The 23,407-nt window shown below is 44.7% G+C and overlaps 1 protein-coding gene across 5 annotated transcripts in view; it reads left to right on the forward strand.

Moving 5' to 3' along the window:
* Positions 1 to 23,407, forward strand: part of Ano4 (anoctamin 4) — a 324,827-nt gene that overhangs the window by 191,015 nt on the left and 110,405 nt on the right. For all 5 annotated transcript variants that reach the window (XM_075954168.1, XM_075954169.1, XM_075954172.1 and 2 more), the window contains 2 exons: positions 4,970 to 5,106; positions 7,853 to 8,011. In XM_075954168.1, coding sequence (XP_075810283.1) covers positions 4,970 to 5,106; positions 7,853 to 8,011 — 296 coding nt within the window. The remainder of the gene's footprint in view (positions 1 to 4,969; positions 5,107 to 7,852; positions 8,012 to 23,407) is intronic.

The following is a 23,407-nucleotide window of genomic DNA, read 5'->3' on the forward strand; positions in this document are numbered from 1 at the left end:
AGCCCTCTGGCTGCTCGTCTCTGTCCCTGTCCTGGCTTGGAACAGAAGGAAGCTGAGTGCTGAGTGGGTTGTTTGACTCAAACCCCACATCTGATGGTTGGTCTCCCAGGCGATTTGAAGCCCTTGACTCTTACTTAGTTATTCTGTGTGATTCTCTGACGTTCAGTTTCTACCCCCGCCCCTTTTAGAGCTGCGTTCCTAATTTCTGACAGAGGGAATTTTCTCAGAGTCTCCCTTGCTCCCCAAGCAGACAAGTCCACCTGCCCTCCCTCTCCTTGCTATCCAGGTCTGTTCACCAACTCTCTCTCAGTTTGACTCTGCCACACTTCCCTGACTGGATCCCTTGCAATTGTTGCCCTCCCCCTCCCTCTTGGCATTTTTAATTGATTCCCCCGAGCATTTTGGCTCTCTTCCTCACGTAATGAGCCTGATTGCAGAATTCTACTGTGTAGATAATTGTCGAATTTTTTCTGTTTGAGAAAAAAACTTTTAAGGGAGGTGACGAAATCCATTATCAAGTGATGTTATATGAATACATGCCATCTCTGTGAGGCTCTGGCCGTCCCACTCGGCATGGGCAGTGAGCTCTTGAAGGCAAGGATCCGTGACCACAATGTCCAATGCCTCAGTCCCAGTCCCTAGCCTAATAGTGTCTTCACAAGGTAGGTACTTAAAATACTTGTTGAACAATTAGGGTTTTTTTTTTTTAAAAAAAATTGGTTAACTTTGTAACCTAAGGGTTAATTTTCTTCTTAAAGAGATAATGTAAGTTTGTGTCTAAGAATCTTGTACTTCGCTCCTAAAACCTGCCCAGTAGTTAAAGATGAAGACTTCATGGGCAGTGCTGATATGCTCAAAGGCCCCGTCCCCTTTTTATTTGGAAGGTGTACCTGGCCACAGCGTTCTGCCGTTTACATGCTATGCCGATTATTAGCTGCATATACTATGATAAGAATTTTAATGTCTGCTAAAGCTGTTTGACAGGTAATAAAGATAACTAAATTAAACATTCCGTATTTTCTCAAAAAAATGAATTTCTATGACATACTGACTTCACTGAGCTTTCCACAGGCGCAGGCCCGTGGTGACTTCCAGATAGGGAAGTTAAGGGGCTTTCCCTCCATTCCTCATTAGCTGTTTCCATTAGAGTCAGAGTTAGGACTCTTAGTACAGAGCAGGGTTTCTCAGCTTTGATACTAGAGTAGTTTCGTTATTCATGGGACATTCACTCCAAGATCTGGAACCGCACAAGAGCGCCAGCTCCTTTGGTGTATATTCTCTCCTGAGTGAACGACAGGCAGGCGGCACACACCACTGAGCGTGGTGCATTTCCAGAGAGGGTCAGCTGAGAAGAAAAGACGCACCCTGAATGTGATTGTCACCGTCCGCTGTTAGTGACTCCTGAAGAACAAAAAGGGAAAACCGAGCTGCAGTCTCTCACCGCCTCCTGTCTGCCTCTGCAGTGTGGTCAGACACAAACCTCACACCAAGACTGAAGCCATGGCCCTGTGCTCCTCTCCCGTGAACAGTGGTCCAAAACAAGTCTTCCTCCCTCTGAGTTGATTTTTGCCAGATAGTTGATGGTAACAATGAGCAACTAATTAATGGGCTGTACCAACCGGTTCCTCAAAGCAACCTGTCCGTTTGGGTAATGCCCTCGCTAACTTTTTGTACTGATAAAATGATGACTGCAGTTGGCGACCGACATCTCTTGTCTCTGTGGGTCACTAACAGTATGCCCGTTATCCCTTTGAATCCCTCTGGCCACTACATCAGGACCCAGCATCTGAAATTGCCCCGGGCGTCTGTCCTACTATCCAGAGGCGATGCTCTTAGCATCTTTTGGGCATCCTAATGCCCTTAGCAATTGCTCCATTTTAGCTCTGCCTTTCCATGTACAGTTTGTGCTTTTTCAGCCAAACTTTAAGTCTTCCAAATATTTCTGCTCTTTCACGTAGTTCCCAGTTCTCACTGCAAATCTGGCTAAAATCAGCCAGGGACACCCAAACCACATTAGTAACACTTGGCTGATAAACTTGCCATTCACCTTCAAGCTCAGCCTCTCAGAGAGTCTCGGAGTGTGGACCCAATTGCTGCCAATTCCTCAAGCAAAAACAGTGGTAGTCTTTCACCCCAGTTCCCATAGAGTCTTCATAGCTCTTTGAAGACTCATCCTCATGGCTCCTGCTCTTAGCCTTCTGGTCTTTTGGACCCTCACCAGAATCTCCTGCTAAACTCTGCTCACAGGGTTCTTTGCTCTTCTTAGCCTTCTTCAGATGCTTCTACGATCCTCCTACAAGGCAGTTCCGCGAAAGCTCATCTGCAGCGTTAGATGCTGTCCCAGCAACAACCCCACTTCTCAGTGCCCCCTTTTCCACGACTCATTTCTGTGATATCATTCTATGGTTGCAGCCAATACCCAAGACAATCACCTTACCAACAGAAAAGGTTTATTTTGGCTCTCAGTTTCAGAGGCTTCACTATGCGATTGACTGGCCCTATTGCTTTTGGTCCTGTGTTAAGGCCGTACATCCTAGCAGGTAGTGAGGAAGAGTAAGGCCTCTAGACTCTTGCCTAGACTATTAAAAGGAGAGAAAAGGCTCCCAGTGACTAGAAGACTCCCTGCCAGATCAAGCATGTTAAAATTTCTGTAACTTCCTAACAGTGCTAGCTTTGAGATGACGCCGTTAAAATCTGGGCCTTTTGTATCTAAAGAATGCTAAGGAGCCTAAGAGAGTTCTGCCCCTGTGGTAATAGGGAGCAAACAGAAGCACAAGCTCATATCAGTAAGTAAGTGTTTGTAATAGGTAGCAGGCCTTTGACTTTGGTAAGATGACATTTTGTCCTACAGCTCAAGCCTAATCAATAACTACCTGCAATTTCGTCACGGTCTACTTGAAACTGTGAAGTCCTGGCTTAGCCATAAAAACCATGAGTGGAGTCCTAGGCTCAGTGGTGTTAGAGGGAAGAGAGTCCAATGTCACTAGACTACAGCCCATGCCACCTAACAGTCCCCACATGTCATTTTACACATATGTATTGAGGCTGACTCTGTGCCGGGTTCTCTGTAGATCTGTCAAAACTGGCCAAGTCCCTGCCCCGTGGGACTTGCATTCTGATAAGGAAAAGGACTCATACATACATAAACATGAATAAAGAAGGTAATTACAGACGTATTCGGTGCTGGGAAAGAAGTAAGAAGAGTATGACCGTGGAAGGGGGAGCGTCTCTGCCCAGGGTGGTCAGACAGTCTCTCTGAAACACTGCACATATTGTATCTTCAGAAAAACAGATCCTTAGCTCCTCTCTTTGAGCCTGGCTGTGTGGAAAGACCAGGAGGTTTTCTTCTTGTAGTCTTCATAGTCAGAATACCGATGGTGACTATATTCATCAGCCCTGGTATGCTGAATTGCCACACCGTTGGTATCTTCAAACGACACATTTGTTATCTGATGCTTTAGAGGTCAGAACCTGAAATCAAGGTGTTGGTACCTGTGCTCCTGCTGGAGGCTCAATGGGACAGTCTGCTTAGTTGGCATTGCTGTCTTCCAGAGGCCACCTACTCGCTGTGGTCCATGGCTTTGGCCTCTCTTCAAAGCCAGCAGCAAAGCATTTCCACTCCTCTCTCTGACTTTTGAGTGTCTTGTGATATCCTGGAGCCTACTATGTAATCCAGAAGTGTCCCCCATCTATGACCTTTAATGAAAACACATCTGGAAGCCTTTATGGATGTAAAGTTGCATATCTAGAGGTTCTAGAAACGTGGTCACCCTTGTAGGAAGATAATGGTCAAGTCTGTTTCAGTAAGTCATGAGTCTTAGCTTTGTTCCTCTTTCCATCCATTTTGCTTTACAAGTAGAAGACAGAAAAGGACAAAGAATTGCATAAAGTGATGTGCTTGGCTTTAGAATCTGGACACCCAGCTACGTAGATTATTTCTCTCTTCAGTGCCTGAATCTGTCCTTTCTTTTTAAACTATGCGCTGTTTGCATTTCTTTGATCTCTATCCTTTTTCCACAAAGGCAAAGAGCCACATCCCTTTCAGTCCCCAGAATATGCCTGCCACACAGCTGTACTCTGGATACACCATGCGAATGTATCTAAAACATTTATGAACGAAAGGACAGACATTCAAGTCCCATCTACCAGAAATCATTTTTTTGCGGCAGCTTCTGGACAGTTATAGACCCTTGGGCACTTTAAAGGCCTCAAAATAAAAACTAACTATAATGTTGAGCCATATTTTAAGGTGTTAAAGAAGAGCCCCCATGCCTGGATGTCCACTCCTTTGGGGTGCTCACCTTCTCTTCATGCTGTGCTGCCAGGTGCATTGGAACTTTTAGTCACCCCTGAGAACCCTGATGTATGCACGGCTCTTTGTATATTGTTGTGTTGTGAGCATAGTCTATAAGGGGATCCTCTGAATGGCTCCTTCCTTTCAGTTCATCATTAGAGGAAGAAGGAAGGCAGGAAACCTAACTGTATGCACCCCTTCTGAATTTATTAGACAGAATATAAAGGAAGAAATAAAGAAATGCCACTAAGTCACGCCAGTGGCACTTTTATGGGTTGCCTTGTCAAGCTACACGGCTCTTAAGTAAGAAAATACAGCATTAAAAAGCACAGCTCACCTTCTAACCTAGAGAATGAATTCTTATTTGTTTAAATGGAAATACCTTTCTCTAAACAGCATTTATAGGCAATCTGAATAAATCACCTTTTGTTATTCTGGAAGGCAAGTTATGTTCATGACACGGAGGTGTTTGCCTACTTTGTCTTGACTGATGTCACCTGTTTAGTCAAACAGGCTTTATGTCTGACGTCTTCACTCTTAGGAAGTGATGCACCTGTCACTCAAGGTGCCATAGAAACCGCGGGCATAGGAAGCCGAAGGGAGACCCCTCCTCTCACTCTGTTGACGTCCAGCCCCGCTTCTTAGCCCACTTTAACATCTGTGCTTTGCTCCTAGTGGCCAAGGATGTCAACATTCTTTTTGACGAATTAGAGGCTGTCAACAGCCCTTGCAAAGATGACGACTCTCTCCTTCACCCTGGGAACCTGACCAGTACTTCCGAAGACGCCAGCAGACTGGAAGCAGGGGGAGAGGTAAGGGTTTGCATGACCTTCCTGAAAGAGTAATGCTTCAGGTGGGAGCCTGTCAGGCATTCCAGCAGACCAGTCTGAGGCGAATCCCACCACGCTGCAGGCTCCTGGGAAGCATGTTTCTCATATGTCTGTGCTGCTCCGTGCCTCTCTCACATCTCAAGGATCTGAGATGGACTGTACTCAAAGCTGAAAGTTGCTTGTGTCCTTGGGTTCTCACATCTGGTGATGTTTAGCGGATACAGAGGAAGCTTTTTCCCGACTGCACATCATTCTCTGGTGCAGTCTAAGGGTTCCTAACTAATGGGAAGAACCTTGACAAGTGTGAACTTCCTATACAAACCCCTGAGTCTACAGACAAGCAATGGAGAACACTGCAGCTTTTCAGGACATTGTTATCTGAGGCCTCTCTGAGCTTCCACTTGCCTCCTCTGTAAATGGAAGACCTCACTGTGGTCATCAGTAGATCCTCTAGGGGAGAAAACATTATTTTGTAGGATGTTCACTGTGGCTCAGGCCATATCTCAATGAGGTTTAAGATTTCTTTTAATATGTGCCGTCCAGAAGTGACAGTACACAGAAGGAAAGTCAGCCACTGCCCCTGCCTTCTCCTTTGCTTTCCCAGCCAGTTACCTACTGAAAGGATGACACCTTTGAGCAGGGGAATAGTAACATCTATCAAGCAAGCTTCACAGACCTCTCCCAGAAATATCAGCCTCTCTCTTTCCCCCGCTTTTCTTTAAGAAAAAAAAAATAAAACTGTTGTCATCTCTACACACATTGGATGCTGTATAGCAGCTTCAAAGGACATTGAAAGAACCCCCAAAAAGCAGTGAATTTATTTCCCCTCCAGAGAAGTGGCAATTTCAGAAAGGTCAGGTCTCTGCTGGAAGTAGAACAGGTTACAGCTCAGTCAGAGCCAGGCTTCCTCCTGGCACCCTTGAGGAAAGCCCTGTCTTGTTTCTCATCTTGTTGTTGTGTTGGTTGTAGCATTCAGAATTGAGCCCAGGACCTCGTGGTCCTAAGCAGCACTCTATGACTGAACTGTGTCCCCGGCTTAAAACCCTGTTTCTGAAGGCAGGTGCTGGCTTCCGTCTGGTAAATAACTGTTCGTAGGTGCCTCTTCTGGCTGACTTGCAGGTGTGTGGTAAGGCAAGAGCCAAGCGGTGGTTACGGGTTGAAAATGTCAGTGCTGAAGTGTGGGGCTAAGCCTTCTGTCCCTCCTGCCTGAGGTTGAGGTTCCACACATGGTACTTGAGCATGGATGTGTCGCCAGCGTGGTCTTGGAGGGTTAACGTGTCCTCCGTCTTTCTATTGGTTTTGAAGAGTGATGCATTCTGTGGTTGAGAGAAGACAGGTTCCTCATTTCCACTTGGCTGGGTTTGCAGACGCAATTCTGAGATCTATTAGCCTGAGATGCTTGGCTCCAGCTTGAGCAGCCCAGACTCCATGGTCTCCATTAAAGCCCTGCATTAGTACAATTTAAGGCGCCTGTGTGAAACGCCAACCCACGTACCTGCCTCTTAAGTTTATTGATTGCTATAGAATAATGTGCATGACTTCTGTGTATGTTTAATAATAAAATGAACATTAATTGAACTATCATGAAATTTATGAATTAAAAAGACATCTTTCAAGTTATATGCCTTATCAGGGTTGCCAAATTGTTATTGCTTTTTATGCAATGAAAAATTAATATCAGAGTGTGTGCAATAAAAGAATGTATATTATTTAGTCTTAGGTGTTCTGTATACTTGTATTTACGCATACACCCAAAGATAAGAAGGCAAAATATTTTTCACCCTGGGCGACTTAGAACTTGTCATGTAGACCAGAATGGCCTTGAGTGCACAGAGATCGCCCTGCCTGTGCCTCTCAAGGACTGGACTTAACATTGTTTGCATCACACTCAGCCTTTAACATGGTTTTTGCTTGTGTCTTTGTTCTGTTTTTACTGTAGGCAAACAATCTTGAGAAAAATCAGAGCTAGAATATGGCCAGGACCATTGCAGCTACTTGTGATCCTTTTAACACTCCGGGGGCTCCGTCCTCCCAATGTTCTTGTTTTAGTTTTCATTTTCTTGCTCTAAAAGTTTTACTTCATGTAGAAATTTATTTACTTAGAACTTTATTTTGTTTTATGTTTTATAGAAAATCATGTCATGAAGTCTTCTTTGACTTGTCATTCTCCTGTAAAATTTTATTCTTCTCCAACGCAACTTACTTTGTTCATTCCTGCTGCTGGGTCGCATTTCGTTGACTGTATATCCAGTGCATGATGTATTAGCCATTTATTATATATATCTGAGTGCATTCTAATTAAAAATTTTTCTACTATTCTGAACAATGTTGCTATAAATATTTATCTACGTCTCTCAGTTGCCTTGCCAAGAATTTCTCTAGGGTTTTATGTTATGCGAATGTTCAATTTCATAAGATAATGCCAATATGTTTTCCAAGGTTGCTCCTTCAGTGTTCCCTCCCACCAGTAGGATCTAAGGATTCACAGTTGCCCCTGACCTTTGTCAACACTTGCTATTTTCAAATGTCTTGCGCTTTTGCACCTTTTATAGACTGCGTCCTCAGTTTTTGTTTTGTTTCTTCTTATTTACGTGTTTCATTTTATGAGCATGACGTTTTAATAAAGCAGCCTGCAGATTTTATTTATCTTTAGTTCTTCTTTTACATTTCTCAGCTGAAGCTCAGGCTCACTAATGGCTTGAACGGGTCTCTTTCTCTTTGTACACAGACAGTGCGGGATCGAAACAAAGCAAACGGACTTTACTTTAGAGACGGGAAATGCCGAATTGACTACATCCTCGTGTACAGAAAATCCAGCCCTCAGACTGAAAAGAGAGAAGTGTTTGAGAGAAATATTAGAGCAGAAGGATTACAAATGGAGAAAGAGGTAACTTAGTTTTTTTTATGGGATCACACACACACATACATCAAGAATCAATCAGACTTTTAAATGAGGCTTTGACTTGCTAACAGGACATTTTATTTTGTTAGTTTTCTTGTTTTCAGCATTTTGGGGGATGTTCTATGTATCAGGCTTCTGAAGCTCCTTTTGCTCTTTAGAGTATTTTGGTGTCACATGACGTCTTGGCAAATATTCTGTAACCCGATTAGCGGGGTTGATTTAAGCTGTGATGGTGAATCTAACTTCCCACATCTGCCGCCGGCCCTTGTCTGTCACAGAGGGTTCTAGTCACACAGGGCCAAGCAAACTTTGACTGAAATGCAGTCAGCTCCCTCTGGAGGCCATGGTTTCATCTCAGGTGGACTTGGGCATCCTCGCATGCCAGAAGAGATTGGCTATTTGGAGGAGGAGGAGGAGGAGAAACCGTTCGGCCAGAAGTTACTAAAATAATTCCAGTCTTTAAAATACATTTAGATTATCTCCTAACCGGTTCTCAGCTCAACTGCTATGTTGCCCCCACCCCCACCCCCTTCCTGTCTTCTCTTCCTGCGTGGAGAGTTTCACAGAAGAATTAAATAAGCAGGAGTCTGTGCCAGGCCTTTGATAATAATCCCCAGGAGGTTTGATGTGTACTCAGCAGTGTGTGTGTGTGTGTGTGTGTGTGTGTGTGTGTGTGTGTGTCCGTCCCCGTTAGCTGAGTTATGTAACTCTTAGATCTCCTCTAAACACTGTGTGAAGATCAACAAGAAAAACATCCTGACAAATTAATATGTCTTCTCCGCCGCTCAAGGCTGAGTTATAGATCACTGAAGTCAGACAGCCAGGTTTTCATTGCTTTGAGGCATCAAATATTGGAGACATTTTACACCCACACTGGTTATGTTCATCTCGGGAGACAGAGGAGAAATGGGACTTTCCCAGACTTGGTAGACAGACCTCATCCCTTGGACATTTTCTGTACCTGAGCAGTCTTTCTCGGGCATGTCTCCAACAAGACATTGGCGAAATGATGACATTAATGTTGTCTAAGGAGGATTGGTTCTTCTCCTGTAAGACTGAGCCAGTCTGCGCAAAAGCCCTTCAGGTTGCGGGTTTTCCCCTGACATGGCAGATTTAAATGTCGTCTGGTCGTTGTCTTTGTGGGGTTCTCAGACAGCTTTCCTACGCTGGCCAGCTGAGCACAGCAAATTGTGTGTGTATGTGTGTGTGTATGTGTGTGTATGTGTGTGTGTGTGTATGTGTGTGTATGTGTGTGTGTATGTGTGTGTGTGTGTATGTGTGTGTATGTGTGTGTGTATATATGTGTATGTGTGTGTGTATGTGTGTGTATGTGTGTGTGTATGTGTGTGTGTGTATGTGTGTGTGTATGTGTGTGTATGTGTGTGTGTATGTGTGTGTGTGTGTGTATGTGTGTATATGTGTGTGTGTGTGTGTGTTTAAAGGCTTTGCCTTGTCCTGTAATCTTACTTCTAAGTGGCAGGGTTTTTATATAAAAAGAAGAGCGAGAAAAAGATTATAACATCTGCATAGTCTGAAATAATGAAAGCCCATTCTGACTTGGTCAAAATTCTGATTCCTATCAAAATAGAGAACCTAGTGTAACTCATGAGATTGGTGTTTTAAGCTTCATGACGAGCCTTCCCGTTCCCGGGGCTTCCTCTGCATAGCTAATTTCGAAATCATTTCGTGAGTCATCCATTCACGCTGAGGAAGTCTAAAGCTTTCTCCAGAGAGTGTGTGTTACTAAACCGCTCACCAGCCTTCCACGTGTCTCCGAAACACAGGCACTGTGGTATGTAGCTCCCAGCAGCGGACCCGCAGCTGAGCCTGGCTCAGCCTGCTCTGCACTGTGGCATGCTGTGACGTGTGCCCGTAGCATGACAGGTGCGCCGCTTGTGTGGCTTGGGTCATTTGCTAGCTAATTTGTCTGTTATTATCTTTAAATATGTTTATAGCTAGGTATTCATTTCCATGCGTGTCAGGGGAGAAAAAAAGGTGGAAAAGGTATTACCATAGAGAAAAGCTTAAAAACAAAGCAATGGAGCAATTTTTTCACTGCCTGTTTTTGTCCTGTGGGCTGCAACTTCCTTACTTGCCAATTTCTTCACAATGCTTGGTATACTGCCAGCAGACAGACAGGCTTTTTTGGGGAACCATTTTTCCCAAGTAACCTCTGGCTCCAGTCTTGCCCTAGCTCTCTAATGTAGCGTGTCTGCATTCTCTGCATCCCGGTGTCCTCAGCATTAGTGGTACAGCATGTCCTGGATGCAGCATCTCTTTACTCTGCATCACTCAGATACAGAGAGAAAAGAGAAGTTTGCAGGTTGTCTTGCTTAGAGGGCAGTAAGAAGTCATAAGTGAAGTCAAATGTCCCTCCGAGGCATCTGTATTTGCACTGTGTTATCAGACATGGAAGCTGCCGGAAGCACTCTTCGGGAGATCAGGTGCTTTCCCACCAGTCCCAGCAGGGAGACAACCATTTTAACAGTAATTTTGGCTCCCAGTAGTTACTTCAGCCTATTATTAGACGCAAAGCAAAGAGTGAAAAAGAAAAATAGAAGAACCTCAAGGAACTTTTCGTGAATCCATGCACATCTGGAAAAACTGGTACTAAGTACGTTTTATAAATTATTGGTATTATTAGGACCTTTGCCCCCAATATCCAAAACCATGGACAAGCTTTTTGGCAGAATGAGGTTTGAGTTTCCAAATAGTTAAAGACAGGCTCTGTGGTTCAGTTTAGCATAAGAATCCTCCTCTCCTTTAGCATCGGGTGTCTAGAAACCCAGAGGAACCCTCCAGGTTGGAGTTCAGACCCCCAGTAGCTGTGTAGAAAGCTGAGCATGACTGTGTGCATCTGTAACCCCAATGCTGATAGGGCAGGGAGCAGAGATAGGCATAGCCCTGGAGCCTGCTGGCCAGCTAATCCAGCCAATAGCTAATTGGTGGGCTGGAAGCTCAATAAGAGACCCTGTCTCAAAAAATATGGTGGAGGGTGACTGAAGATACACCAGCAGTGACCATGTGTGTACACACATGTACATACACCAAACAAGTAAAAATTATAAGTTTATGATACATGTATGGACAGGATATAAAATTTTAATCTTTAAACCTTTGTCAAGGCTTCCTGGATCTTTGATATTCAGTAACTACAATCTCATCCAGAGAAAGCAATTTAGAGCAACTTTCTCTATTGACTCAGAGTAAGTCCAAGTCAATTTGTATTTTATCTGTCTATTTAAAGTGATGTCCTGCTTAAAATTGTGCTCATATTATTCATTTCTACTTTTCATGTTTATTTCTGTTTCTTATTAATTAATAATCTAATTAATATTCCTTTGCTGTGCTTTTGAATCATCATTTGTAAGGACACATTTTTTTCCTTTATGCTATTACCTGACTTGTGGATACCTTGAAATCCTTAGAATGTGTAGGCAACAGTTGTATTCATAGAACAATACCCATCTGCTGGCTGAATTAGTCATGTGGGACCTGAAAGGAGGCTCCATCATTAAAATCATTATAAAATAATTCTATGACTATGGCTCTATAGTAGAGCTTGGAGTCAGGGATGGTGATGCCTCCGGAAGTTCCTTTATTGTACAGGATTGTTTTAGCTCTCCCGGATTTTTGCTTTTCCATATTAAGTTGAGTATAGTATTTTGAGGTTTGTGAAGAATTGTGCTGGGATTTTGATGGGGATTGCATTGAATCTGTAAATTGCTTTTGGTAGGACGTCATTTTATTATGTTGATCCTACCTATCCAAGAGCATAGAAGATCTTTCCATTTTCAGAGAGTCTATCTCAACAGGCTGGTGGCTTTGAAGAGGTGTCTTAGTCACTGCCCTATTGCTGTGAAGCAACGCCATGACCAAGGCAGCTCTTGTAAAAGAAAGCATTGAACTTGGGGCTGGTTTGCAGTTTCAGAGGGTTAGTCCACTGTAGAGGGAACATGGTGGCATGCAGGCAGGCCCTGGAGCAGCAGCTGAGGGCTACATCCTGGTCCTCAGGATCCATATGCAGAGAGAGGCTCTGGGCTTGGCATGGGGTTTTTTATATTTATTTATTTATTAAAGATTTCTGCCTCCTCCCCGCCACCGCCTCCCATTTCCCTCCCCCTCCCCCGATCAAGTCCCCCTCCCTCATCAGCCCGAAGAGCAATCAGGGTTCCCTGACCTGTGGGAAGTCCAAGGACCACCCACCTCCATCCAGGTCTAGTAAGGTGAGCATCCAAACTGCCTAGGCTCCCTCAAAGCCAGTACGTGCAGTAGGATCAAAAACCCATTGCCATAGTTCTTGAGTTCTCAGTAGTCCTCATTGTCCGCTATGTTCAGCAAATCCGGTTTTATCCCATGCTTTTTCAGACCCAGGCCAGCTGGCCTTAGTGGGTTCCCGATAGAACATCCCCGTTGTCTCAGTTTGTGGGCGCACCCCTCGCGGTCCTGAGTTCCTTGCTCGTGCTCTCTCTCCTTCTGCTCCTGATTTGGACCTTGAGATTTCAGTCCGGTGCTCCAATGTGGGTTGGCATGGGTTTTTGAAACCTCAAAGCTCGCCCTAAGTGACCTAGTTCCTCCAACAAGGCCACACCTCCTAATCCTTCTAATCCTTTCCAATAGTGCCCTTCCCTGGTGACTAAGCATTCAGAAATAGGAGCCTATGGGTGTCATTCTTAGTCAAACCACCACAAGGAATGAGCCACCTTGGTGTGAGATGGCATATGACGAGGTGTGTGGCACAGGAAAGTGGGTTACCCCTAGACATTTGCCAGTGCCTATAGCAGCAGTCTCTAAAGGAGAGGGGAACTTAGGAGAGAAAAGATCAACCATGTAAGGCTTCAACCCGATTTGGAGTTCTGCCTGATCCAATGAGAACGCTGTGGATTAGAAAGTGTACAACAGGCCTGGGACACCTTGAAGGCAAGGGCCCCCATGGCAGTCACTGGGTTAAGAGTGTGGAGGTGGTGGGTGCTACATCTTTTTTCAATCCTGGGCAGTGCACCAGCAGCAACTGTTACCCCTCGTACCGACACCAGACTTGCCAAATCCCCGTAGTATCCAGACAGCCCATGTAGCGGTCTTAACAACCGCATAGCTCGGGGGTTTATCTGAATAGGAGCAATGGAGGTGGGCATTGATTCAGTTTTAATCTGCTAATTTTTTCCTCCTAAATTTAGGATACTACACTTCAGAGTTAAGGATTCCATATGGCTTGTCTAGTTTCTTTCAGGGCAAATTCTGTCTTCCTGGGTTTATCGTGGAGACTGACTCCAGTGCTTAGCTACAGAAGTTTGAATTTGCTACAAAATATTGAGAATAGTTAATTTTTCAGATCTTTTTATTTTATGTGTGTGAATGCTTTGTGTGCATGGATGTATGTCACCACATTTTTACCTGATGCTATCAGAGGTCAGAAGAAGGCATCAGAACCCCTGGAACTGGAATTACAGTTGGTTATGAGTCACCATATAGGTGCTAGGTATTGAGCCCTGGTCCTCTTTAAGAACAACACATACTTTAAGCCACTGAGCCATCTCTCCAACTGAGTAACTAGCTAAATCCTATGACTGTGTTGAAGTAACACTAGTCGTTTTGACCTAAGGGTTTCTGAGTGTTAGAAACATTTGGAGCTACATAATTCTTTGTCGTGGGTCTTACACATTGTAGATAATTAGCAGCAACTGTGCTCTCTCCGACGCTGTGCTGGTAACACCTGTTCTAAGTCTCTGAGGACTCTTATTTGTCCCAGCAAGAACTGACAAGGCCAGAAAGAGTTTGGCTAAGAATCACCAAGTTAAATACCTGATCCACTATTTTGCAGCTTGTTGTTGTGTCTATGTAGTATTGAAAGGAATTAAAAGTGGGTGAAACCATTATATGATACAAGAGGCCAACTGTTTTAATCAGAAGAAAAGAGCCCGTTTCTTTGGGGCAATGAATAAGTAAGTTAGCAATGGCCTCTCAAGCCAGATAACTGAGATTTAGATCCGCTTGCCTCTGTACCACTTACTAAGTAAATAATCGAGTAAGATTTTTAACTTATGTCTCAATTTCTTCATTTTTTAGTTGGCATATAATTCCATGAAACTCAAGTGACTTCTGAGTTCTATATTCTGTTCTTACTAGGAGAGTCTGGCACAAATTAAGCACCCAATCCCAGGCAATGATGGCATTAGTAAGAGGGGAGTGGCTTCACTCACCGCTGGACCGTTTGGCTGGATTTTTCAGGCATTCATCTTTATCCCCATCATTTCTTGGGAAGAGGGTCCCTAACCCGTGTCTAGGGAAAGTAGGAGATGCCGGGACACGTGTCAAGTGGCGGCTCTACCAGGACCAGTCCACTTGCGGCTGTCCACGTCACTGCCCAGAAACAGCATTGTTCTAGCAGCTCCAGGCTGTTTCAGGAAAGTGGTAGTGGGGGCCATGCTTTTTCTTCCTCTCCTCCTCTAGCTCTGATTTCCAGTTTAATTTCTGAGTCCAATTGAAAGCTCTAAGGACCTTAGCTGCTTGTGTTTATTTAGGAAGAAAGAGTCAAATCAAAACATTTCCTTTGCCAGGTCAAGACGACCAGAACAAAGTTACCTTGAACTGATTTCCTCAAAAGATGACCTTAAGTCAGTCCGTAATTTCAAATGACTCATTTGGATTCTTTCAACACACCAAAAAAAGCACAACTAAATGGAAAATAATATCCATTTTCCAAGTCACAGCAGAGGCTCCAAAACTGTATGAAGAACCACAAGAAGAAACAGAATCCACACAATCCCCTCGGAGCTCTATCCTGGACTTCTGGGGGATAAAGCCCGTTTGGCATTGTTGTTATTGTGTAACACGTGGGAGCATCATATTGCTGCATCCAGGAGGAACTGAAGTCTTTCTTTCGTGGAATCATCTGGTTCCTCTTTTTCTTTCATTACTTCTAGGTTAAACTGCCAAAAACTGTAAAAAAAAAAAAAGTGTTCATACGAATTAACACCAATTATTTATGAATGAACAGGGAGATTGAGAAGCTTCGAAGCAGCAGTCTGGAGAGCTGTCAGTCCGTGGTTCTGCTCATCATTCTGACAAAATTAGAGAACTGAAAGAGGAACCTCATTAGCGAAGCCTAGTAAATCTTAATTGCCAATATGGTTGGTGACCTGGGGTGGGGTCAAGGCTTAACTCAAGGGCAGTCAAGGGCGTCTGATGGCTGTGATTTTGGAACGAATCATTCATTCACTTCTTCATTCACCAGATACCTCTCAGATGTCCACTATTAGTGCGGATAGTGTAATATGAAACAAGTCAGCGTATCAGGTGCGGTGAAGCTATCGAGAAATGCCATGCACCGTGCCCCCCCCCCCGTGTCTGCGCTCTGTGAGCTAGACCCCAGTTCGCGAGCTTTGGGCAAGGGGCTGGAGGTTGAGAATACAGACAGACACAGAGACAGACTGACACACAGACCTTCAGTCAGTGATACCAAAGCCCCAAGAATGCTCCCTTTATTGTGTTCAGGGGCAGATTATATAGAGATAGCCATGCCCCAGCCAAAAACACCAGAAACCACTCTCCTGCCATCAGGAACTCCTGAAGGTCTCGTGCTCAGAGCAGCTGTAGGCACTCAGATCAGGGGATTACAAGAAATTCAGGATCTGGGCTCTCACTGCTCCCAACAGAGAAACATACACAGATGTGAGGAACTGGCAGTTCATTTGGGAGTTCAAGGAGAGGCTTTATGATAACGGGGAGCTACATGCAGAGAGGCCGGAAATGCCCATTCCGAGGCGGCTAGTGAGAGCGTCCTGTTACTGTGTTTCCCTGTCACATGAATGTGAGAAGAATCAGTGGAGCTGAATGGGGGTGGTGGGTTTAGACCGAGAAGCTAACTGGATTTGACCAGCATCTGGGAGACTGGGAGAAGTCTTTCAGGGCACAGAGCAAGAGACAACTTAAGTGTGTAAGCAGTGTTGGAACCTCTGGAGAGGCCCCACCCGGGTGCCATTCCTCCCTACCCTGCCCTTGGCTGTAAGGCAGCTTAATTTCCAATATGTAAATTACCCCTTCACTCCTACCTGTCCAAGGACCCCAAAGTTTTCTTTCTGAAGTTCTCCCCTGGTGCCTCTTATGGTTAAAATTATTTGGGACATTTTGTCTTCCAATAAGGAAGCATTTAGTGTAGAAACTGCATCCCTGATCCAAGTCAGGGAGGCCATATCCAGTTCCTTCAGCCTGAAACAGCAACGGGGAGTCTAACCGCACTTCAGACCCGAGTGTCTGGCACAGTGCAGACAAGTATCAGACACTTGTCGGAACTGGTCTGAGACCCACATTTGCCTGTACAACTGAATCCCACTGGGTGTAGAAAGATAGCACTCCCTTTCCGGCGTCCCAATCCCCCCTGAGTATCTTCACTGTAGACTCTGACTCGAACCAAGAACCCCACAGATAAAGAGATTCTTAGAGATAGGTCCCCAGCTTCTCCCCAGCAAAGTCAAGAGGGCTCAGCTGGGGGTGGTAGGAGGCATGCCAAGATGGCAGCAAACAGCATAGAGAAGCCATATGAGCCCTCCTCCTAACAGAATTGACTGAGGAAACATGTCCCTTCCTAAGGCTGAACCAGAGCCATCTCTGTAAAACCCAAATACTCACATTGTGACATACGAATTCTAGCATCTCCCTTTGAGATGATTCAGGGGCCAACTCTTTCTGGGTCTCTGCCTGGGTGCACTGGGTAAGTTGCACACAGAGGGCTGCCTGATGTCCACACCCTTGTTCTGATGCCAACACTAGCTAATTGTCTCTGTTTAGAGCAGAGCTGATGTCCCTCAGCACAAACCTTTAACTTGGGAGCCAGCAGCAGTCAGAAGTCTGAATAGGGAAACATCTGGAATTTGCCACTCCTGGGGGAGGGGGACAGGCAGACAAACTGAAAGTTCTTTGCCCCATAGAATGAAAAGAAAGTTCCGTCCTCCTTTTGCCTCCTACAGCGTTAGAGTGTCCGTCCTTAGATATGCATGCTTCAAAGCTGTCGCATTCCAGACCCTCTGCCAGGCACTGGAGGCTCAGAAGTGAATAAATGCCCCAGTTATCTCCTGTTGCATAAAACAACTCCCAGATTTGTGGGTCTAGACAGCAGGCTTTTGTTTAGCTCTCAGATCTGCAGTTGAGCAAGGATGAGCAGGGGGGCGGGTTTCTCTTGGCTTCACTGGACACCGCTGGGATCAGTCCCATTAGGTCCTAGAGTGGTCCCTGCCCAGGCACTGATGTCATCTGCGCTCTCAGCTGGGGCTGCACACATTTTCTTTCCATCCGTGCTGCTTACAGTAGTCACATGGTGGCTACATCCCAAGGTTGACGGTCGTTTCGGCAGCCTATTGCCAGAGTAGTCCCTTTGACTGTCTTGGTTGAGGCAGACTTGAAAGGGAAAAGGAGAGACTCCATCCACCTCTTGGTGGAACCCAGGGAGGTTCCAGGTGAGCGGGATGGCAGTGGAGACTATTGCTGGAAAGTGTAGCATGCCCAGTTTGTTCACAGAGCTTTAACTACAACAGAGAAACAAAGCATCATGTCACCGTTTTTGTTTCTGTTTTCTGAAAACACCAAGGGAATTATACAGCTTCCAGGAGCTAAATAAAATGGTCACAGGCCTTAAAGGAAGAAGAGACACCAACCCCCTTGCGCTGGCGTTCCAGAGGGGAAACACGCTAGACTTTGCACGATTAGCTGGAGATTCAGTCCTCCTGGCTCAGGGCTGCATCTCTCTCTCCCTAGTGTCAGGAGGACCACACAGGTTTCCCACAGTCCCCGTGCGGTCCCTTCATTCTTGACTGTCACATCATTTATGCTCACTCAGTATTTCCCTGGGAATACAATGAAGGTCAGTTAGAGTTTTTCTTCCAAGTCTCAGCGGCAGGGCTAGCCAGATAGGAGTTTTCTGACACTCATTTCCCGAGTGTTCCCATGTAGGGCATTATCCCCTAAATTCTTTACACATGAAGCCCGCTCCGCTACTACAATTTAAGTAGAAAGCCATCTCAACAGCTTTCTTTCAGGCTAAGAGTTTGACTAAGCCACCATGCAGGAATCCTGACCTCGAAGGGTCTTCAGGGAATATGATGTTTACTGCCCAGGGGAGTCCTTTGCTTCTCAGTTCCATTTTCCAGTCTCATTTTCCCCCCAGACGTGTTGAAATTAAAAAGAGCTTCCTAGAAGGCCAGGACTGCAGCAGATGAAAGAAAGAAACCATGCTGCCTATGATTTCCCTGACCTTAGCAGGTCAGCTGGTAGGAAAGAAAATTACACGTGGTGAGACCTTGTGCCCATTAGTGTTTCAGAAACGCATTACGTTGCCCCTGGGGGCCCCTCCTCCATCTGAAGGCTCCTGGGTCCAGCTAGGATATTATTTTGGGTTGTACAGCAGTAAATCACTGCAGCGTGCATTCGGGGCTGCCTGGATGTAGTTTCCCGGACTCTAATCAGTACCCGTGGGTCTTCGGAAATCTACTTCCTCACTCAGTGACTTGTAGACAGCACTATAGTTCTAAAAGGGTGTAAACTGCTTGAGTCTTTCCTCTTCTCCCTGATTGCCCCAAAGGTTTCTCGTACTCCAAGTTCACTGTGCAAACTCCATTTGAATGAAAAGCTCCCTGTCTTGATTCTCTCTGTCACATGGTTGGTGCTGTATTTTGGTGTGCAAAGTGAAACAAAGCGAATCAGTTCAGCGCTGGATGCCAATTTGTGGTTTGCTTTTTGCTTCCTTCCAGCGTCCATGAAACAAAGCAATCAATCATGATTAGGAAACCAAGAGTTACACATAAACTCGGGAACACTGGGTGCTGGTACTTGGAGCTGGAACCTGCTCTGTGTGAGCTTAAATATTCTAAGAGTCATTAGGAGGTAAACTGGATTTGAGATTGCGCCTATTGGCTGATGATTCTGAACTGTTCTCAAACATTACTTTGTTTCCCTGTTTGCTTAGCTGTTTCCGTAGGTCATCCTTGAGCCTCCTCGCATGTAAGCCCCTGAACTCTCGGGCTGCTTTGTTGCTTTGGCTTATCCACCTGGGAAAGTCTTGACATTTGATGAAGTGGCACCTTCTTTGCCTGTATCTGATGCTAAGATGTTGCTGCAAAACTATATCAGCTGCTTTAACGTTAAATCTTGACCCTGGCCTCGGCACCAAGAACGCTCAGGGTGCCTCATAGCTGTACCCTTCTTGTATGTAGAATCCTGTGGTTTAGAACAGTATCCAAGCAAGAGGTAGGAGCACAAAAGAGTGACCACTCCCACCTCCTTAGAAACTGCTTCCCTATTTAAACTGCTTCTTCAGTAGTGGTAGATGCCAGATTTCCTTTCCTTTCTGAGTCTGGCTTGTTTCACAGCTGTTTGCTGTGGGACAATGATCTTGTACCCTGTAAAGATTTGTCACTTGTATTGGTTTAATAAAATGCTGATTGGCCAGTAGCCAGGCAGGGAGTATAGATGGGTTGACCAGTCAGGAAGTATAGGTAGGGTGAAAAGAACAGGAGAATTCTGGGAAGAGGAAAGTTTCAGTCTGTAGTCATCACCCAGATGCAGAGGAAGCAAGATGTGAATGCCTCACTGATAAAAGGTACCAAGCCATGTGGCTGACACAGACAAGAATTATGAATTACTTTAAGATGCAAGAGTTAATAAGAAGCCTGAGCTAATAGGCCAACCAGTTTATAATTAATGTAGACCTCTGTGTATTTCTTTGGGACTGAACAACTGCAGGACCTGATAGGACAGAAACCTTGGTCAATAGCTGTTCATCATTCCCATTTGCTGAGAACATGAGTTATTGAATGGACCCTAGCTGTGAATGCTTATCAGTAGATTGATTATTTGTGATAACATAAAACATAAACATCATGATATAGTTTTCCCCAAATATGTGTGTGTGCACATGCACTATTTTCAAAATTAGGAGTGTGTTTTCATAAGCACCAAAACTCAATATGGATTAGCTGTCATTCAAGTATGTGGTGAATGCTACATGGTTGACAATTCTACCACTTCTAGTCAGTGATAGCCAGGGGCATTTGCTACTATGGCATAACACTGCCAGTCACACATTGGTTGTCTGCAATACCCGGTGCTCTGTTTTCTACTTGGATGTGGAGGGTCATCAGGGTTGATGCAATGACCATATTGTAGCCTATTCACCTAACTGCAGCACAGAGAACCTTTGATGAAAAAGCTAAAGCATTATCTATAGCTCCTTGGCACTGGAAATTTCCTGGTTGTCACCTGGAGGAGAGTGTATCTTAATTTCCCATAAATTTAACCACATTGGAACCTTTGTGATATAAAGAAAGTTAGTATGTTCCTAATAATAGTGTTTTAATAAGATTCTCAATAATGTGGAAAAACTACCAGGCATCTAGATCCCAAACTGTTCATAAATTAGTTTAACAATTGTTCTCAATAAGCACTTGCTTAGAAACATTCTAGATACTGGCAATATCGCTTAGGCAAAGGTGTTCACTATAGTATCATTGACATAACAGTGAAGCATCTCATTATAGCATTAATTTCCCAAAGTGTATATTGGTTTTATATCATTATAGAAGAGATTATCTCAGCCCTAGAGTCTTGAGACAGCCATTGTTTATAATCCCATAGTTTGCGAAGGCCAGGCTTCTGGGTACAACTCAGGTACACCCCCTCATCAGGACGCCTATAATGATATCCTAAGGATGTCAGTTAAATTGCATTCCTTTCTGGAGTTCAGGATCCTCTTATGTGGTCATTTAGTTCCTTTTAGTTGTTGGAATAATGCTTCATTTTCCTGGAGGCCGTCAGTGAGGCACTTTTCTCAGCTCTCAGAGGCTGCTCACAGTCTCTTGTCCTCCCAGGTCCCCTCACACCATGGAAGCACATTGTTTCAAGGCCTGTAGGAGGCTCTTTTTTAACGTCTGGACTCTGTTGTGAGGATTTATCTGACTAGTGCAGTGTGATTTGGAACGAGCCCGTGGTCCAGAGATGGGTATCTAGCTTCTGCTCACAGTACCCATCGACACTCTAGAGGCTGGCTGCCATTATTCCGGTTCAGCTGTCTTAGACATCTGCCTCCTCCCCACTTCAGACCTAAAAACAAGGACTTTTTCAGGCAAAGAACTTCTACATGAGAATGTTAGAAGCTTGGCAATTTGGAAATAGGAGGAAAGAAATTCACTGTGGCTGGGCCTAGAAACATAAGAAAGTGTTACAAGATAAGAAATGGCCAGAACAGGAATTGGCCACATTACTGATTTTCCAGAGAGACCCAGGAAACCATGATCACAATGCATTTTTGTTTTTTAATCATTCAAGTCCGACTCGGTGAAACGATGAATTTTACGGGATTATATACAGGAGTATGAATGGGAGGTTACTTACAGGAGCAGAAATGACTCAAAAACCACCCCAGATGGGTGAGAGTTTTGTAAAAGCTAGGAACCGGGAGCACACTGTATAGCCTACAGGCAGCTCCACAGTTTCTGGGGTCTACACCTGCAGGATTTGATGAAGGAGGCAGGGGCAGGAGGGTGCAATGCACTCTGAAAAACATCTTTGATGCCAGTGACAGTTTAGGCAAGGATGGAATGAGAGAACTCGCCTATAAGGCTGCTGCAATATTTAAGAAAAAATCAGATTGGTGGTGACGGGGAGGATGGGGGCAGCATCTGCAAAGAGAAGCAGATCGACTCATGGTAGTGAAAGGGGAAAGCCAGCAAGACTTGGTGGTTAAATGGCTGTGTTGTGAATTATTAATGGGTAAAGGGTGATGGCTGAACTCGAACCACTGATTGGATCACTGTGATGTCAGGGAGAAGAATGGTTCCTTCAGAGACGTGGGTCGAGTTGAGTATCTTGAGTCAGACATGCCAGCAAGACAACCAAGAGCAGACATTAGGTAAGCCTTGGCTAAGGTGATCTGGACCCTGGACAACTCTGGTCCAAAGATACCCATCTTGGAGATACAGATAACACTGGATGCCATTGGGAAGAAGGGAGATCATGTAGTGAGAACCAGGAAAAGGAAACTAGAGCTAAATGGAGTCCTTGGGGAAATGACATTTGACAGTCTATGAAAGGCTATTTCCTGTGACAGGCACTATTGTCGTTTTCAGAAAGTGAATGTTTTGGTCATTTAGAGCCATACAGTGCCACAAAAGCTTCCTTCCCTTGGGGTTCTCTCTCTCTCTCTCTCTCTCTCTCTCTCTCTCTCTCTCTCTCTGTGTGTGTGTGTGTGTGTGTGTGTGTGTGTAAATGTGTTTGTACATGTGCATACACACTGGAAAGGAATTGCATCAGCCAGTTCACAATCAACCAAAAAGCCTCTTCAAACTACACCCAAACTCTGATATGCCTCTAAGAGAATCAATAAGAACAGACACGGAAACAGTCTCCTTAGAGACATACACCCTCATTTTCAAGAGAAAACTGGCGCTCAGAAAAGAGCAAGTCATTTGCCCAGTGGCACACAGCTGTTAGATAGCAGCCCCCTGGGAGGAACTGAAATAGCGTAGTGATTTCCCTCGCATCTTTAGCCCTCCAGGAATGTATAGTCTTCTATGAGTCTCCCAGAACGGCTTACAGGGAGGTAGAGAAACTCTAGCACCTGTCAGGTATTAGTGTCCACATACCAGCCAAGCATGTAGTAACTATGGGGGGGGGAAGGAAATAGTCCTTTGTTGGACTTCCTTTTGTCCAATCGCATTAGCCAAAGAGGAGCCCTGCAGGGTGTGCATGCAAGTTAATGAATGTATCCAGAAATGCACAGGGAGTAAGTAGCAGAACGAGCCTGGAAGTTGGCTCTAACTAGTGGCTTCATGTCAATCACAAGATATTTAGAGCTATTAATATGGGCTAGATTCAGCGTTTTTAAAATACAGGTAATAATTCTATAAAAGAGTAATGAGAACGAAAAGATAATTAAGGACGCCTATAAGGGCCCTAGCTGTCCTCTTGTGGAGAAGTGACTTGGAAGCCACTGTGTTGGTAAGAACTTGGACTGTACTCTTTGTTTGGTATGCTTATTCTCTTGTGTCTTAGTTCTTTGGGTACACTTAATGGGGGTGATAATAGTGCCAGCCTCATAAGGTTGGCGTGAAGATGGGGTGACAGCAGTGTAGTCTCATAAGGTTGCTGTGGAGATGGGGGTGGTTTAACACATTAAAAGCCCTAAAACCCGTCTACCATGTAGTGACCTTGGGCAGCTTCTCCTGCCTCCACCACTGATGTCCAGTTAGATTCACCATGATTTTCTCCATTCAAGAAGCTTGCCTGGACCAGGTAGAAGTGAATATCAACCTTTGGCTGTAGTAGGAGGCTGCTTGTTCATTTCCCGGCCACTCAGACTCCTGAGATAATTACTCAGAAGCTATATTAATTAAA

The sequence above is a fragment of the Microtus pennsylvanicus genome, chromosome 20 (assembly GCF_037038515.1).
Source record: "Microtus pennsylvanicus isolate mMicPen1 chromosome 20, mMicPen1.hap1, whole genome shotgun sequence".
Classification (NCBI taxonomy): Eukaryota; Metazoa; Chordata; class Mammalia; order Rodentia; family Cricetidae; genus Microtus; species Microtus pennsylvanicus.